This window comes from Geospiza fortis, unplaced genomic scaffold (assembly GCF_000277835.1).
Source record: "Geospiza fortis unplaced genomic scaffold, GeoFor_1.0 scaffold254, whole genome shotgun sequence".
In the NCBI taxonomy this organism is placed as follows: domain Eukaryota; kingdom Metazoa; phylum Chordata; class Aves; order Passeriformes; family Thraupidae; genus Geospiza; species Geospiza fortis.
Window position 1 is genome coordinate 691,107 of NW_005054441.1, and position 18,125 is coordinate 709,231.

The 18,125-nt window shown below is 55.4% G+C and overlaps 1 protein-coding gene across 1 annotated transcript in view; it reads left to right on the forward strand.

Annotated features, from left to right (window-relative positions):
* Window positions 1–18,125, forward strand: part of TCF3 (transcription factor 3) — an 83,040-nt gene that overhangs the window by 31,994 nt on the left and 32,921 nt on the right. Inside the window, 2 exon segments of the mRNA XM_031062220.1 lie at window positions 9,580–9,653; window positions 10,682–10,775. Of these exon segments, the coding sequence (XP_030918080.1) occupies window positions 9,580–9,653; window positions 10,682–10,775 (168 nt within the window).

Sequence of the window (18,125 nt, forward strand, 5' to 3'; positions counted from 1 at the left end):
CCATCCATCCATCCATCCATCCATCCATCCATCCATCCATCCATCCATCCATCCATCCATCCATCCCTCCCCATTTTTTGAGTTTAATAAATCCTGTCCAGTCTGACCCATTCTCCAGAAGGAGCACAGCCCAACAATTCACTACTGGTGTGAACCTTGGCACCCTGAGTCAGGTCCTTGGCCATGTTCTGGACACAGGGGATGGTGGCTGTGACCCAGTGCCACCATGGGCACCCCATGCAGTTGTTTGAAAGGCCTTGATGAGACTTGGACTGGCCCAAGTCAATAATTTCCTTAATGATGACTTAAAATAAAGGCAAGCTTTTATTTTGATTGCCATAAAACCACTCTGTAAAATGCAGTGGGGACCTTCCTTTACATCTGCAAATATGACTCGTGTCTAAAGTGAGGGATGGCCAAATTTGCTGGTTGGGCTTTGTTGGTTTTTCCAAAACTTCCTCACCCCTGTGCTGGGCACTGGTTTGTACATTTATTATTGCATATAATTATTACTGGTTTTGCACATGGTGGGATTGTTGGGGTGTCCTGAGCAGGGACAGGAGTTGGATTCGGTGATCCTTGTGGATCCCTTCTGGCTCAGGACATTCCAGGATTCTGTTTCTGGGATGCCACACCAGCACCCCCAAAACCAGCCCAGGGGCTGCCATGGAGCCTGCCCTGCCCTTTGAGAGCAGGTTCAGTGATGCCAGAGCATTTTCCGAATGACCAGGAGTTGCTAAAGAGCTTCTTTGACTCTTTTCCCCTCTTTCTGACATTGTTTGGTTTTGGTGTAGGTTCAGTTTTTCTCCATAGTTATCCCTCATGGAAAGCCAGTGGGGAATGCATCATTTTCCCCCACTCCTTCCCTGGTTCTTTCGTATTTTTCCCCAGCCCCAAAGATTTCCTAAACCCCATCTGTGTGTGCAGAAAGTGCTGAACTGGAATACAGTGCAGGAGATGCTGAGCAGAGGAATTAACAATCACCAAAGTGGTGGCATCAGCTTTTTGAAGTCAAAAATTATCCCTGAGTGCACATTTGGGGAGGGGGTGGCAGCAGCAGGTGCTTCCCTGGAGCAGGGCTGTGTGTGGGGTGGATGGGGCTGTGGTGGCTTTGGGTTCTGGGTTCATTCATCATCACAAAGATAAAGGGGCAGAATCTGCCCCCCAAAATGGTGCAGGGATCTGTGAGTTTAATGTGGGTGCTGTGTGTCCCCCCTGGGGTGCCTGCTCTGGGGGTGATGTCACTGGGCTCTCCTGGGCCAGAGCATCTGTTTATGGAATCCTGAGAATATCCTGAGCTGGAAGGGACCCTCAGGAATCATCAGTGCAGCCCCTGTCCCTGCACAGCCACCCCAAACCCCCACCCTGAGCACCCCTGAGGGCTCTGTCAGTGAGGGGCTGGGAACACAAACCCTGTGAGGAACAGCTGAGGGAGCTGGGGGTGCTCAGCCTGGAGAAAAGGAGACTCAGGGCTGCCCCTATCACTCTCTGCAGCTCCTGAAAGGTGCCTGTGCTCAGCTGGGGCTGGGCTCTTTCTCCAGCAGCACTGACAGAACCAGAGCACACAGCCTCAAGCTGCACCAAGGGAAATACAGGTTGGATATCAGGAAAAAGTTTTTTACAGAAAGGGTGATAAAGTTCTGAAATGGCTGCCCGGGGAGGTGATGGAGTCCCCATCCCTGGGTGTGTTTAACAAAGCCTGGATGTGGCACTGGGTGCCAGGGTTCAGTTGAGCTGTTGGGGCTGGGTTGGACTCGATGAGCTTGGAGGTCTCTTCCAACCCAGTGATTCTGGAATTCTGTGAATTCTGGAATTCTGTGTCCAAACACCCCTGGAGCTCTGGCAGCCTTGGCACCATTCCCTGGGGAGCCTGGGCAGTGCCCAGCAGCCTCGGGGGGCAGAACCTTGCCCTGAGCTCCATGCCAAGGCCTGGCCCAGCTCCAGCCCTTGCTGGGCTCCTGTCCTAGAGGGAAATGCCACCTGGCCCTTTTGATGCCCCTGGACGGGTCAGGAAGTGACAGCACATTCCAGCCCCCTGCCATGGTCAGGGACACCTTCCAGTGTCCCAGAGGGCTCCAAGCCCTGTCCAGCCCGGCCTTGGACACTTCCAGGGCAGCAGAACAGCTGAGCCTCACTGTCCCAACAGTCAGTTCTGGTCCAACCTCACATTTCACAGCAGTGGAGGGGAGAAAACATCCCCTGCCCTGCCCCATGAGCAGAGCCCTCCAGGGTGGCATTGCCAGGGACCTTGTGCTGCCCTCCAGGTGTTCAGGGTGGGTTTTTTTATCCAACCCCCCCTTATTTTTATTTTAATTGTTTTGTCGTGCACCGGGAAAAGGAAGTGAACAAATTGTATGGTCCCCTCTACAATCGACGTCCTGTAAACAGCTCCCGGCTGCCTTCCACTCACAGCTGTTTTTTCCTATTTGGGGGTGGATGGGGCTGGTAAATAAACAGGAATTCTGGGAGCTGCTTCCAGCGCCCCCTTCTCCCTCGCAGGGGCTGTGCCAGCACCTCTGAGCCTTTCCTGGGGAGTGCCAGGGTGGGCTGTTCCTCACAGAGTGGAGCGAACTCTCCTCAGGAAAAACAACTTTGCTGGTTTTCCTGGGACTAAAGCTAATTACTAGTCAACTAATTTTATTGATTTCCAATCCCTTTTAGCAGAGATTTTGCTGTGGGGCTGATTGCCAGAGCGATTAGCACACAAAGCTGCTTAATTTGGAAGTGTTTATCAAGCAGCCTTCTGTCACCTCTGCTTCAAATCAAATTACAGTGGCACCGGTGGCCCTGCCTGTGGTGGCTTGTGCTGTCCCATCCCTGAGGGAGGCAGGTGGGGAGCAGGGCTTCTCTGCCTTAAATAACCATGCCAGGCTGTTTGGAACTAGGTGGTCTTTAAGGCTCATTCCAGCCCAAACCATCCCATGAGCTGGAAAAGCTGCTGGCTCTGGGGTTTTTCCTCCCAGCTGCCACCACATCCTTGTCCTGCTCCAACCCTCGGGCACTGCTATGGCTGCAGAGCTGGAATTTCCCTCCTGGCTCTCAAATCCCCACCATGGGCACTGTGTGGTCTCTCTGAGGATGGAAGATGCACCTTGGTGGCAGCCACAGCTGCTTCCCAACCTCCTCCAGCCACAGGAGGATTTGGCCTAAATATTTTTAATAGAATTTAAAAACAAAACAAAACAAACAAACAAAAAGAAAAAGGCAAGCCTGGCCCAGTGGTTTTGCTGGAATCAGATTAGGGAGGGCAGATTGTGGAGGCCAGGGGGAGGGAGAGGCTGAGCCTGGCTCAGTCACAGCTCCAGCAGCACAGAGACCCAGCAGTGTCCCCCAGTGTCACCCCTGGGGCTGCTGGCAGGGTCCCTCACTGCCTCCTCCTCCTGACAAGTGAAAACAAGGTGCCTTTGAGACATTTTGAGTCACAGGAAGAAATCTCAGAAATTCCTCCCTGTGAGGGTGGGCAGGCCCTGGCACAGGGTGCCCAGGGCAGCTGGGGCTGCCCCCGGATCCCTGGAAGTGTTCAGGGCCAGGCTGGACAGGGCTTGGACCGTGAAAGTGTCCCTGCCATGGCAGGGGTGGCACTGGATGGGCTTTGAGGTCCCTTCCCACCCAACCATTCCATGATTTGAGCCTGCAGCACTGCAGCTTTCCAGCGCTGCATGTTCTCCTCAGGGTATCCCTTGGTACAGGATTTAAGAGCAAAAACTCTGTATTTGCTTTACAAATGGTATCTGAGAGGGTTCAGGAGCACAACATGCCATTCTCCATCCCTGCATGTCCTCTGGATCCAGAGGGATGGCTGCACACCCCATGAGCTTTGCTGTGAGCAAGGCAATTGTTGGGGACTGAGCTTGTTCTACAAGACCTTTCACAGACTCCTGGAATATCCTGAGCTGGGAGGGGCACACAAGGACCATAGAGTCCAACTGCTGACCCTGTCCCATTCACACAAAGGCTGGGGGGTCCTTGGCTGTGTCTAGGTGATCAGAGCTGCCTCCAGAGCCACATTCCCTCCCACACCATCTCCAAGTGCTGTGCTCAGACTGGGGTTCAGAGCTCAGGGCTCAAGGACCAGCACCTGTGCCCAGGTGGGGTTGGGGCTCTGGTTGTTGAAACCAGGGCAGCCTCTCCAGGGCAGCTGGAAGGAACTGAGCTGGAAGGATGTGGGATGTGGGGTGGATCACAAAACCCTGCCCCCTTTTAATGCTTTTACATAGAGTCCTGGAATAGTTTGGGTTGGAGGGCCCCTAAAGCCCATCCAGTGCCAGCCCTGCCATGGCAGGGACACCTCCCACTGTCCCAGGCTGCTCCAAGCCCTGCCCAGCCTGGCCTTGGGCACTGCCAGGGATCCAGGGGCAGCCCCAGCTGCTCTGGGCACCCTGTGCCAGGGCCTGCCCACCCTGCCAGGGGAGAATTTCCTCCCAGTATCTGAGGTAAATCTGTCCTCCTTTAGGTAAAACAGGTCCCTTTCCTGTCACTCTCCTGTGTTTTCTTGGTGGACTTGTGTGTCCAAAGTGATTCTGTTCCTCCTGGATAGGAACAGCTGTCATGGCTCTGTGTCACTGGACACTTGTCCATAGCCTTTACTGGGGTTCATTGCTGCACTAAGGATGCTTTTTCTAAGCCTAAATGTGGTTAAATTATTTTTATCCCTGCTGAAGCTTAGGACAGCTCTTGTCTATCAGCTCTTCTTGGCTGTGGCAGGAAAACCGTGAGGAAAAAAAAATGACTGTCTGACAGCTACATCTTATTCTATTAGTATGTTTTAATTAGAACATGAGCAAGAAATGTGTTATGAATATTCATGCTCAGGGTTATTAAAATGCACAATTAATCTGTACTCTGTTTAATAACTGTATTAATGACGAGAGGAGGTAGCTCCTATTTTTGTCATTTCTCAATTGGAAAGTGTGCCTTAACTTGGGTAGCTGGGAAATGGGGTTATTTTAAAATCAGCTTGGCTCCTGCCAGCAGCACGGGCATGTGGGTGTCTCCAAAACTCACACACCTCAGGGTGGCAGAGCACTGGAAGGGTGGCAAAGCCAAGCCCTGCCAGGATGGAGCTCCTTTGTGCAGACAGAATTCAGCCCAGTGCCATGGGACTTTTCAGCCACAGAATCACAAAATCCCAGAAAGGTTTGGGTTGGGAAAGACCTCAAAGCCCATCCAGTGCCCCCCCTGCCATGGCAGGGACACCTCCCACTGTCCCAGGCTGCTCCAAGGCCTGTCCTGCCTGGCCTTGGGCACTGCCAGGGATCCAGGGGCAGCCCCAGCTGCTCTGGGCACCCTGGGCCAGGGCCTGCCCACCCTCACAGGGAACAATTCCTGCCCAAGATCCCATCCAGCCCTGCCCTCTGGCAGTGGGAGCCATTCCCTGGCTCCTGTCCCTCCAGGCCTTGTCCCCAGTCCCTCTGCAGCTCTCCTGGAGCCCCTTCAGGCCCTGCAAGGGGCTCTGAGCTCTGCCTGGAGCCTTCTCTTGTCCAGGTGAGCAGGCCCAGCTGTGCCAGGCTGGCTCCAGAGCAGAGGGGCTCCAGCCCTTGCAGCATCTCCGTGGCTCCTCTGGCCATGATCTCTCTTTGGTGACTTGGATTTATGGGGTTTTTTGCCAGCCCTGTGGGTGTTTTAAGGCAGCTGATGTGTCCACAAGTATGGAGCAGTTGGGGCCCAGAAGATTCTGAGGGGATCTCCATCTCACCTGGGGCAGCTCTTGGGCAGTGCCCAGAGGCAGGAAACACATTCCCAAGTGCCCCAAGGTGCCTCTGACCCTTCCTGGGCACCTGGGTCACCTCTACAGCTGCTGGGGTGCCCCTGGATGAGCCCTGGGGCTGCTGAGCCGTGTCCTCCCCACCCCAGCTTCCCTCTCTTCTCCCCCTTCCCCTTCCTCTCCCTCCCCTCGTGTCCATCCTGGCTGCTCCCTGCTCCCAGAGCCGGGGTGTGGGGCTGTTTGGGGTGACACCGTGCCCAGGGCTTTGTGCTGGGAGTGAGCAAACCCTGCTGATGGGAGCTGTTCCAGACACACCTGCCCAGGGCCAGACACTGGGGTTTTGCAGGGCTGGCTGAGGGCATTTGCTGCCAAACTGTCGATCCTTAGGAATACGAAGGGAGGGGAGGGTGGGCTGGCAGGGAGTGTAGGACAGATGCCAGACGTTGAAAGAGGGCAGTCTGCTTTTTCCTGGCTTCATCCCAGAAATCCCTGAATTCCTAAAACACCTGCAGGTGCTGAAAATAGGGAGATTTTTTGCTGTCACTTTTCAAGCCAGTAGCTGCAGCTTGGGGAAGGTGCAAGACTTTATTTTCCAGGAGACGTCAGACAGAGCTGGCAGGGGCATCCTCAGAGGTGCTTCCAGAACCTTGGGATGCTCTTGCTGCTTTGGTGGGAGAGTGGAATCACACTTCACCTTGGCAGTCTCAGGAACTGGAGGCTTTTGTACCCTTGGAGGGTGCAAAAAACCTTTTGGGTTTCCTTGGGGGTTGTAGAATCCCAGACCAGTTTCGGCTGGGAGGGACCTTAAATCCCACCCAGTGCCACCCCTGCCATGGCAGGGACACCTCCCACTCTCCCAGGCTGGCCTTGGGCACTGCCAGGGATCCAGGGGCAGCCCCAGCTGCTCTGGGCACCCTGTGCCAGGGCCTGCCCACCCTGCCAGGGAGGAATTTCTTCCTGAAAGAAAGGGTTGGTTTGCTGTGACCCCATTTGGAGTGACAAAGGGGCCAAGGAGGGGTTGGGGACCTGCCCTTACTCTGGATGAGTGGCTCATGTTCTGCAGTTGCTGTTGGAGCACTCAGGGGTTTGCGGGCTTCCAGGCTCTGTGCCATGCTGGTGGCACCACAGGGTGCAGCAGTTCATGCCAGGCGTGTGTCCTTGTGGAGGGGATGTGTGACCCTCACCCTCAACCTTTGTCCCCTGTGCCACTCTCTGTCTCCTCTCCTTCCTTCCTTGGCGAGACCAGGCAAGGGTTCACTTTTATTTTTCAGGAATTTTAGCACAGAATCCCAGAGTGGGGGAGGTTGGAAGGACCACAGTGGCTCCTCTGGGCCCATCTCACAGGGCACAGGATTGTGTCCAGGCTGTTTTGGCATAACTCAAGAGAATATCTGAAGGGACATGCAAGGGAGGAAGACTCCACAACATGTGGAAAATTTCCCTGGTCTTCCAAGCCCCCTATCTCCCTCCAGAGCCCCCTGAGCATCCTCTCCAGGCATATTCCAGCCTGGGAATGCTGCTCTGCTGTCACTGGGGTGGTGGCAGGACCGAGGGCTCTGTGAGAGGTCAGGGTGATCCAGGGTGACCCAGGACCCCCAGGGGTGGGTGTGAGGGTCTGGACCCCCACGCCTCGGCTTCCCCTCTGCCTCTGAGGCTCCTGGAGTTCCTGGGCACTGTGGTGCTGCAGTCCTTGTCCTTCCAGCCAGAAGGGACCGTTTTTCCAACCATGTCCAAGGCTGCTGATGCTGCTCATGTCTTCTCCCCAACCCTTGGGGAGCTTTAAAATCACCCGTGACAGCAAAATGACTCAAAGGAGCGTTTCTGCCTCCTGCCTCGCCAGGGTTTGCAGGGATTGCAGATGAATTGCTTTGGAAAAACACATTAGCAAAGCAAAAGTTTATTCTAGGAAGTAGGAGGTGGGAGAATTGGCAGTAATTCTCCCTAGTATCCAAGGTATTATTAGAGGCTTATCCCTGCTCTGCACAGTAATCACATTGGAAATTTTTGATTAGAAAACAAAATCTAAATGAGAATTATGAATATTCATTAGGTGTGGAGATTAATATGCATAATTATGCAAATTAGACAGCAATTAAACACCAATTCTCTGGGGAAATGATTAACACAAAGGCACAGAAATAGAAGGATGTAATTTGAAAGAAGTTTCTGGTTAAATGAACAGTGAGGGGAGCGGAGGAGACAAATCTGAGGCATGTTTGCCATAATAATCAGCTTTGCCAAGCAAAATGGGAGTGAGCCCTGACCCCCTGCCCCCCTGTCCTTGCTGCCACTCAGCTCCCTGCTCTCAAAAGGGGATCCTGGGGCACCTGGAGGTGCCACCCGTGTTGGAAGAACCAGCACAGGACAGGTGCCCAGAGAGCCACAGGCCCTGGTGCTGCCACAGGGCGATGCTGCTGGGAGGGTCTGGTGTCACTCCAGTGTGCCCCTGGTGGGGACAGGGGGTGTCCATGGGTTGGGAGGTGTCCATGGCTGGTGCCACCCTCACTCTCAGCCTTCTGCAGATCTGGGATGTTTTCTGTCCAACCCAGCAGAATTCACAGTGTTTGTGCAGCACCTCAAAAGATGATGGATGACCCCACCCTGCCCAGCCCCTCTCAGATCCCTGGATTTGCCCCCTTAGAACACCAACTGCTGCTCCCCAGCCCCTGGTCACCCACTGGAGCAGGAGGTGGAGCAGAACAGTCAGAGATCCTGCAGCTGAGTCAGGTCAAGGCTGTTTTCCAGAAGGTTCCTTCTGTGTGCTTGTGGTATCAGCTGGAACTGTGGGAACTGTGCTGATGCAACATCCAAGGGTTTTGTGTCATGGTGGACATTCCCAGATCACTGAAGGGGCTCCAGGAGAGCTGCAGAGGGACTGGGGACAAGGCCTGGAGGGACAGGAGCCAGGGAATGGCTCCCACTGCCAGAGGGCAGGGCTGGATGGGATCTTGGGCAGGAATTGTTCCCTGGCAGGGTGGGCAGGCCCTGGCACAGGGTGCCCAGAGCAGCTGGGGCTGCCCCTGGATCCCTGGCAGTGCCCAAGGCCAGGCTGGGCAGGGCTTGGAGCAGCCTGGGATGGTGGAAGGGGTGGGATGAGCTGAGTGAGGTCCCTCCCCTGTTCTCTGCCTGCCCTGGGTGCAGCCCAGGAGGTGCCGCCTGCCTGGACTTGGCAGGGGATGAAAGGAGCTGAGCTCCCACCGCAGCCTGTGCAGGAACACTGCAAAACCTTCTGCCTGCTCCTCTGCTGGATCCCTTTGTGCTGAGGATCCTCTGGGGAGGGCTAAAGCTGAGAAGGCTGGGGGTGTGCTCTGATGGCCCCACTTCCTCAGAGGAACCTTGGGGGGCTGATAGAGCACCCCCGGACAGGTGACTCTGTAATGTTGGACCCCCAGCAATTCCCACCTGAGGATTTCACCTCTGGGCACTCTTTCACTCTGCTCAGATTGAATAGAGTGTGGCCAATGATCTTGCACCACCGTGGGCAAAATTCAAGTCCTGCTGGAGCATCCAGGTGGATGCAATGTGGTTTTGATTTATAGTTCAGTCCCTTTCACTGCTGCTCTCTGGGGGAAGGAGGTTCGTGGGTGCTCTCTGGAATAAAGGAGTTAAAATACTTGTTTCTCCTCTTCCCACTGTCCCATGTTTTGAACCATTTCCAGGCTGTGGTGGGATGTGCTTTGAAGTTTGTGGAATAACTCCCAGTGGGAGTGGGAAGGTGCGGAGGCAGAGGGGAGGCTCGGTCACGCCAAGTGGAAGTGGTTTATTAATGAAAATATTGTTTTGTTTGTAGAAGGAAGAGTTAATTTTACGAGAACACCTTTGAGGCTTTGCTGATAAAGCAAAGAGTAACCTTTGTTCTTCCTGTTTTTCGGTAGGCTTGGATGAAAGGCCGGGATCAGGTTCCTGGGGAACGGCAGATCAAAACAGCTCCACGTTTGACCAAGGAAGGGTAAGGACAAAGCACAAACACCAAACTCCAACCAAAACAAACGGGGTCTTTCCCAGGCCTTCCAGAGCCAGGTCTAACCCTGGAACAGCTTTTCTTGCCCCACTTTGGACATGAGTTCTGTGAACTCTCTAGGGTTTTCCCCATCCCCATCTCCCCAGGCTTTGCTGCCTTGAGGTCCCCTTGAGGTTCCTCCTCCAAAAACCTCTCCCAGACCTGCACTGGGATGGGCTCCTGTGGCTGCTCAGGCATCTCCCTCCATGCTCCCAGTGTTGGTGTGGGGAGAGGGGACCCAGGGGGTGGGACAGGTCCCCAAAGGAGACACAGATGGGTGGGTCGAGGGATCTGAGTGGGTTGAGGGATCTCATCTGATGGCAAAGCTTCCTGAGCATCCACCCCACAAGACTTTGGGAACCTGAGGAGGGAATCCCTGCAGTCCACCACATCGTCTGGCCATGGCACCCTTGGTGGGGATGGAGACCTTGGGAAGGGTTTTGCAGGGAAGGAGTTGAGGCTGCAACACTCATGACTGGGGTCTGAGTATGGAAAGAGAGAAATGCCACAAACTTCATGGAAATTGTGTAATTTTTGTTTTAGTGGGTTTGTGTGATTCATTTTTGCAATGGCACCTTGCCCTCCTCTGTCATCAGCAGCAGAGCTGAGGCTGTGCTGTCAACTCTCATTTGTATATTTAGAATTTATGTATTTATATAAATATATCGAAAAATATACATTTATATTTATCCAGCCTTTCCCTTTCCCCTTCACTCGCCTGGTTCAGGGAGGGGCTGCCTGGCTCTTACCTGGTGGGTGCCAAAGAGCTGCCAGCATGGGGCAAAGTGTGGTTCCATGTCCCTTCTTGCCATGTTCCCTCTCAACAGCCTCTGCACTGCCCAGCACGACGATAAAATCCTTTCCATGCCTTTTCACAAGGAGCCTTTGGCTTTGCCCCTTCCTGGGGCTGGCTGGGCCCTGTCAGCCTCGTGGTTTGTCCCCCTGCTGTGTGTGACTGTCCCCTGTTGTCCCAGCAGAGCTATGGTGAAGGCCCCCACTATGGCGAGCACCGGGACCTGCCATCCCACAACAGCATCTCCTCGTCCTCATTCCTGGGAGCTGGACTCGTGGGTGAGTGTTGGGACAGCATTCCCAGTGCTGGACCTCCTCCAGGTGTTCTCCAGGCTGTGGTCCAGGGAGGTGGTACCCAGAGGGCTCCATCAGTGCCAGCTGTGCCAGCTGTTTTGTGTGTATGGTAGCACCCCAAGGCAGGGGTGCCCCCTCCAGGTCGATGCCCCGCAGGATGGGCTGAGTGTGCCCCTGGGAGCTGGGAATTAGGGGTGGAAGAGATGCTTATTGTTAAGGATTTATTAAGGATTTGGGATGACCTTGCTCGTGTGGGGAGGTGGCACCAGATGATCCCACCAAGGTCACGTCCAACCCGACCCCCTGGGTGACTTTGATCTGCAAGGTGGCTGTGCCACTTCCCAGAGAGCTGGGGGTGCTCCCTTTGCTGCAGTGGGGTTTGGAGGGGCCTCTTCCCATATCCTGCCAGGCTCCAGCAGCCTTGTGTGGCCCCTCCATGCCCAGCTCCAGGCAGGCAGCGTGAGGAGCTCACAGGGATGGTGATTCCACATGCGTGTGACCATTCACCCAGTCACCTCTCCAGCTCAGCGGTGGGAGGGGAGATTAAGAGCAGAAAATATCCCTCCTGGAGGGCTTAGAGAGCTCTAATGGCATTAGGTCAGGAATTGGGGTTAGTCCTCCCCATCTTTGCCCACGCAGGGCTGGTTAAAATGCTCCAGCACAGGTGGAAGGAGTGGGGCTGGGGCAGGGCTTGCTCATGGTTGGAAGGGAGGGGTAAGAAAAGGGAGTCGTGTTTGAAACAGAAAATCCCCCAACACAGAATGCCCCCTGTGGATGTGGTGGCAAAGGGGAAGAGCAGAGCAGGGGTGTGCTGGGACAGGAGCAGCCACACGTTGGCCCTTCCTGGCCTGGCTCAGGGCTTGGGGCTCGCTGGAAACTCTGCCTCCCCCTTTCACCCCTTGTGCTGTTGGGACAATGTCTGGGTGTCCCTTGGGGATCTGTGCAGGGGAAGGAGCCTTTCTGAGCAGCTCCCCCTGTCCCTCTGCAAGGGAGGATCTCTCCTGTCCCTCTGTGCCTCAGGAGGATGTAAGTGGAGCACAGAGAAGTTTCTGGGAGCACAGGGGAGCCTTGCTGCAGCTCAGCAGGGCTTGGGGGGGATGTGCGTGGGGGGACTCATCCCATCCCAGCCCATCCCACACCTGGGGCCAAGGCAGCCCTGAGTGTTTCCAGCTGAGAAGGAGCTCCTGGGGAGGAACACCGAGGTTTCCCCTTTGATGTGTGCAGGGAAGATGCCTCTGGCTGCCTCTCCAAGCAGGGGCTCCCTGTGAGCCCGACCTGTCCCTGGCACGTGGGGCCTCCCTGGGGGATTCGGGTGGCTCTGGGGAGCAGGGTGAGCCCTGGCCCTGTGGCCAGCAGGGCTGTGGCCACACTGAGGGGCCTGTGTCTCCCCAGGGGTCCAGGGGCAGCACCAGGAGCTCCACCACTGAGATGGGGAACAGGCAGCGGGGAAGGGTTCCTTACATTTCCAAGTCCCTTTTGTTTCTAAAATTGAACGTGGTTAAAGTAGAAAGCATCGATTCTGGGAGCAGGTTCCAAAATACATAAATCACTTTTCATTGTATAATCAAAGGATCACAGAGTGCTTTGGGTGGGAAGGGACCTCAAAGCCCATCCAGTGCCACCCCTGCCATGGCAGGGACACCTCCCACTGTCCCAGGTGCTCCAAGCCCTGTCCAGCCTGGCCTTGGGCACTGCCAGGGATCCAGGGGCAGCCCCAGCTGCTCTGGGCACCCTGTGCCAGGGCCTGCCCACCCTCAGAGCCAGCAATTTCCTCCCAATATCCCATCTAAACCTCCCTCTTTGCTCATGTGCTGGGAAGGAAGGACATGGGGAAGTGCAGGGGTGGGATTTTCTCTTCCTCTTTTCCAAGCTGCTTCTGAAAACTTTCAGAATGGCAAAATGCAAAGGGATAAGGGAGAGGACAGGCAGGAAAATAAAATAATGCTTCTGTAAAAGCAGGAGGAAAAGGGGAGGGAAAGGGGAGTTTCGTCAATGTGTCCCTCTGTCTGCCAGGCCCTGGTTGCCAGCAAGGTGCCCCTCAGGGAGGGAAGTTCATGTTAATGGGGTGGTTGAGTGGAACCAGGGAATTTCAAAATCTGAGGAGGTGGAGGGAGCAGATGAGGATGAACATGTTGGGGTTGTTGATGGATGAAAGGTGTGTGAAACATCTGAGCCATTCTCCAAGATCAGAAATTTTATCTCTTTCCCACTCATCTCTATTTCTTCAAGGAGGATCAGGAGCTGTGGGAAGAACCATTTTGGGAGCAGCCTGGATGCTCTCTGTTGGCAGTGGTGGATTGGGCCAGTAGAGAGGGAGGCTGAGCTGAAGCGGCCTCCAAAGTCAGCACTGGGGCTCTGAGCACTCAGGGTGGTGATGGCACCTCCTGGGACCCCCTTCCTCTGAATTTTGTGTTCCTACAGTCCGTGCATGTCCCAGGGCCAGGCTACAGCCCCCTGTCCTCTGGGAATGGCTTTAGGGACAGGGAGCACCTTTCCCCAGCAAAGGGACACTACAGCAGGCAGCACTTTTTGGAGAAATTGAGCAAATGGTGATTATTTGCCTCAATTTTCCACATGGAAAAGGAAGCTGTGCTCTGACCAGTCTTTGGTGGGCTGAGGAGCTCCTGCCAGCCTGAGCTTTGAAGCAGTGATCACATCCCTTCCAGGGTGGAGCCTTCCCCTGTCCCTGCAGGCTGGTGGCATTTTGGGGCCCTGGAGGGGGATCCCAGATGCAGCCCTTGCTCACCCTCCTGCACAAGTCCTGTCACCACTCAGACTGATCTGACAGGAGCAGGGAGCAAGGAGACAAGTTGGGAAGCTGCAGGATGGAGTGGCCCTTTGGGTAAGGGAGCAGTGGAATGTGTCCAGCCAGATTTCTGTCCTTCCAGATTTCTGTGCTGGGAGCTGGTGTCACAAACTCCATGAGCAGCAAACTCCATGGGATAGGCAGGGCTGGAGGGATCTGCCTGGCTCAGGAGAGAAGGAAAGCAGGTCTGAGTTTGAGGGGAGCAGGACACTGCCAGCACATCCCTGAAACCCCTGCAGGCTGCATCCCTGCCCTTTGCTCCTGTCCTGGTTGGGCCCTTTGGTGTCACCCCAGCCCAAGCACTCTTCCCCAGCCCCAGTCCCCTCCTAGGGGCAGTGAGGAAGGGGCTGCTCAGCCCCTGGGGTGGAGCTGGGGGAGTACAAAGCTCTGATTTAATCCCTGTTGTTCTCTGCAGTGGCCCCAGGGACGGACAGTCACTGCTCCTCACCCCAGTCCAGCCCAGTCTAGGGGTGGTGACCTTGTGGATCACAGGGTGCACACCTGAGCCAAAAGCAGTTTGAAAGGAAAAGCCCTGATTTCTGTTCAGCTGTTGGGTTTGAGCTCATGGATGTTCTTTGGATGAACACGGGGCACGATGGGAGCTTGGCTTTAGGAGGCACCTTCAGCACAGAGCCGAGGGGGGCTGCACTGACCCAGCTCCTGGGGAGATGCTCCCCCCAGCCAGGGCTCCCACAGGCTCTGGGTGATGCCCCTCCTGCTCCCATTAAAGGCACAGTGGGAGGGGAACCTTCAGTTCCTCCCTCAGCTCCACAGGTGATGGGGAAAATCAGAGCCCCTCAGGATGGACTGGGCGGGGACCTCTGGGCTGTGTTGCACTGGATGGAATAACCTAAATTTGTCAAAAGAATAAGGAAATAAATTAGAAAGTGTTCAAAGGAGGGACACGGAGCTGGGGAAGGGGCTGAGGAGCAGCTGAGGGCACTTGGCTGGTTCAGCTGCAGCCCAGGAGACTGAGGGGAGGCTCGTCGGGGTCTGCAGCTCCTCCCCAGGGCAGTCACAGGGGCAGGGGCTGAGCTCTGCTCTGGGACAGGGACAGGAGCCCAGCAAGGGCTGGAGCTGGGCCAGGCCTTGGCATGGAGCTCAGGGCAAGGTTCTGCCCCCCGAGGCTGCTGGGCACTGCCCAGGCTCCCCAGGGAATGGTGCCAAGGCTGCCAGAGCTCCAGGAGCTCCCAGGGCTGCTCAGGGTGGGGTTCTTGGGGTGCCTGTGCAGGGTTGGACTTAATGATCCCTGAGGGTCCCTTCCAGCTCAGGATATTCCAGAATTCTGTGATTCTAAACCCCTGAATGGAAACACCATCAGTGCTCTGAATGAGGAGCATCCCAGGCTGGGTGGGGGCTTTGAACCAGGTGAGCAGGTGCAGGACCAATGTCTGAGCCTCCATTGCTCCTTCCTCCAAGTTTACCAGCTTTGAGCCTTTGGTGCTGCTCCTGGAGGACAGGGAACCTCCTGGGGAGTTCTGAGCTGCCCAGCCCGGGGTGGGGACAGGTGACAGGAGCATCCGTGGCTGTCCCAGGTCAGTGCCAGGACACCACACAGTGACAAACCAGCTCGGCTCATCCCAGAGGATGAGGAGGGTGAGGAGGGCTTTCCTAAGTCACCAATTTCACAATTTACCATTCATCTTCAGCAGAGACAGGCGGGGAGTGGGGTGGTTAAACAGCAAGGAAACTGATAAGCCATAACAGATTTCTTTCTGGTAATTATTTCTAGTAATTAGCTGCCTTTCAGAGCAGTGTTCCTAATCGGGTGGGTATTGTCAGTGCCTGTAGATTGGGGTCTTCCTGGACAATGGGTTTAATCAGGGGGTGGTCGCTGCTCCTGCTTTTTTAACTTCTTTTTTTCCTCCCTGTCTTTAATCCCTGGCTGTGTTTTGCCTCCCCTTTTCCCCCAGGCCAGAATCCTAATGGAATTCTAATGGAATTAGCAGTGTGGGGCTGGGGGAGGTGCATGGTGGGTGGTGGCTGTGCTGGGGCTGGGGTGATGTGGGGGCACTGGTTCTGCCAGTGGGTGCTGGAAAAACTTGTAGGCAGCATTTGAATATTTTATTCTTGGCCTGTCAAGTGCAGGGCCAGGAGTTGGACTTCGATGATCCTGTGGATCCCTTCCAACTCAGGCGAGTTCCTTCCCTCCACCCCCATATTTCAGGCTGTTCTGTGATTCTGTGGTCTGGGAGAGAAATGGCAAACCCATGATTTATTATTATTTAAAAGCAGTTTGCTCCAGTGGAGGTGAGATGCTGCCCTGATCCAGGGTGCCAAAGCCAATCCCTGACACTGCCAGAGTGGGTGGGAACCTCTGGGAAGAGCAGTTTATGTTTTTCCACCTCGTCTCCAAGCTCAGAAGCAGATGTGCACTGGAGGAGTGGCACAAACAGCGTGGGGGGTTCCTCTGGAAAAGCCCTGGGTGAAGGCAGGGCTGGGGGAGGCTTCCCAGAGCCCCACACAGCCAGATCCTGCAAGAGGGAACATGCTGGGAGAGCAGGGAGGCTGGGAAAGGCTCCTCAGGCAGGGCTGGAGGCAGCACAGGCACATGGGGGGCAGGAGAAGGAGTTGGCAGGGGGAAAGGCACGAGGGGGATGCCAGGAAGATCTGGAAATGCTGAGTGCTCTCAGCCAGTGTGTGGGTGCACTGACTCGAGGTGCCTCCACTGTGCTTCACCTCCTTTCCAAAGGAAACCCCTTTCCTCTTTCAGGGATTTATTCCCACTATCTCTTCCTCCTCCCACAAGATCCCTTCACGTCCATCTGCAGGATTTCAGTAATTCTGCTGGGAGCAAGGTGGGGTTTGGGGAGATTCCTGGTGGGTTTTTCCCAAGTTACTGAGCCTTGTCTCCATCCTGGTCCTTGTCTCCTTCTTTACCACCTTTAAGGCTTTGCCACCTTTCCTGGTTGGTGCCCTGGGCTGTGGCTGCCAAGGGGTGACAGGATGGGTCTGGGCTTGCCACCTGTGCCATCTGCATGCCCACAGAAACAGCTCCTTCTGCTGGCAAGCTCAGCCTTTCCTCGCCCAGCTGTGCACCTTTTGAGTTTCAGCAGGCTTAGGTACATTCCAATCCAGAAAGGTGCCATTCTTCCTTCTGCTAGTTAAATGTAAAATCTCTTGTGCTGAGTTTTTTACTGGTTTTTTCCCTTGTTATATGATGATGGAGGGTGCAGGAGCTGGGGCTGGCCAGGGCTGCCCTCTCTTTGCCAATGTCCCCCATCCCATGGGGCACCCACAGACCCAAGGGTGCAACACATGCTGAGTGAGGAATGAGAGACATCCAGAGAAGGTTGGGGGTTTGGAGCAGTGCAGGGCTGGCAGTGGGTTCACAGAATCCTGGAATATCCTGAGCTGGGAGGGACCCTCAGGGATCATCAGCTCAGCCCCTGTCCCTGCACAGGCACCCCAAGAACCCCACCCTGAGCAGCCCTGGGAGCTCCTGGGGCTCTGGCAGCCTTGGCACCATTCCCTGGGGAGCCTGGGCAGTGCCCAGCACTCTGCTGACAGCTCTGCCAGCACCCAGGAGCTGCTCTCTGCCCCAGAGCACAGTCCAGGCCTCTCCTGTCACCCTCCTGCCCCAGCTCTGGCAGCATCTGTCACTGGTGCCAGTCTTGCCCCAGATTTTAACTCCTCTGGACTCTGAGGTTCCTGGGAGGGGTGGGAGCCCCCCAGGCACTGCTCCCTGGATCCAGGGGAGCAGCCCCAGCCCCAGGCTCCCTCAGGCAGGTGTGTGCAGGGAACACAGGGCACAGAGCCATGGAGAGGACACAGTGCTGCACAATTATCAGGGCTGGGAAAAGCCAAACCTAATCCTAACCCTAAGATCAACAAGTCCAGCAGCACCACCACATTCATCACTAAACCATGGCCACAAATGCCACATCCACGTGTTTTTGAACCCGTCCCCTGTCTCTCCAGCCTCTCATTCCCAGTCTGTCCCTGCATCCAGGGCTGCCCCATCCCAGGGCTGGATCCAACACTTGCCCTGTTCAACTTCACATGCTTGGGGATTGCCCAGTGTCCCTTCACCCTCACACACACATCAGGAGCCCCCTGGTTCAGCCCAAGTTCTCTGCTGATGGCAGAGGCTGCTGGGTGGGGTTTGGAGCACCCTGGACAGTGGGAGGTGCTCGTGCCCATGGCAGGGGTGGAACTGGATGAGCTTTAGGGCCCCTTCCAACCCAAACCATTCTGTGATTCCCCACTGCAGTCACCCATGCAAGCTGCAGTGTGTTATCAGAGGGAGACCTGGCTGCTGCTGTCCAGCCAGCCCCCCTGGCATTACCCTGCTTTTCCTCTGCTTTAGGAGTAATCAGAACCTGCCTGATGCCACAACCTGCTGTGTCCTTTGTGCTCGTGGCTGGTGCTGCAGTGGCTCGAGCTCTTAAGCTCTTTTAGAAATTAGGTCATTTAGGAGATCCATCCTCTGACATTCTGACCTTTGTTTACTTAACGTTTAAGCCTCTGAAGGGAAATGGCAGCAGCACCCAGAGCCTCCTGCTGTCACTGCATGGAGGGAGGGGAGG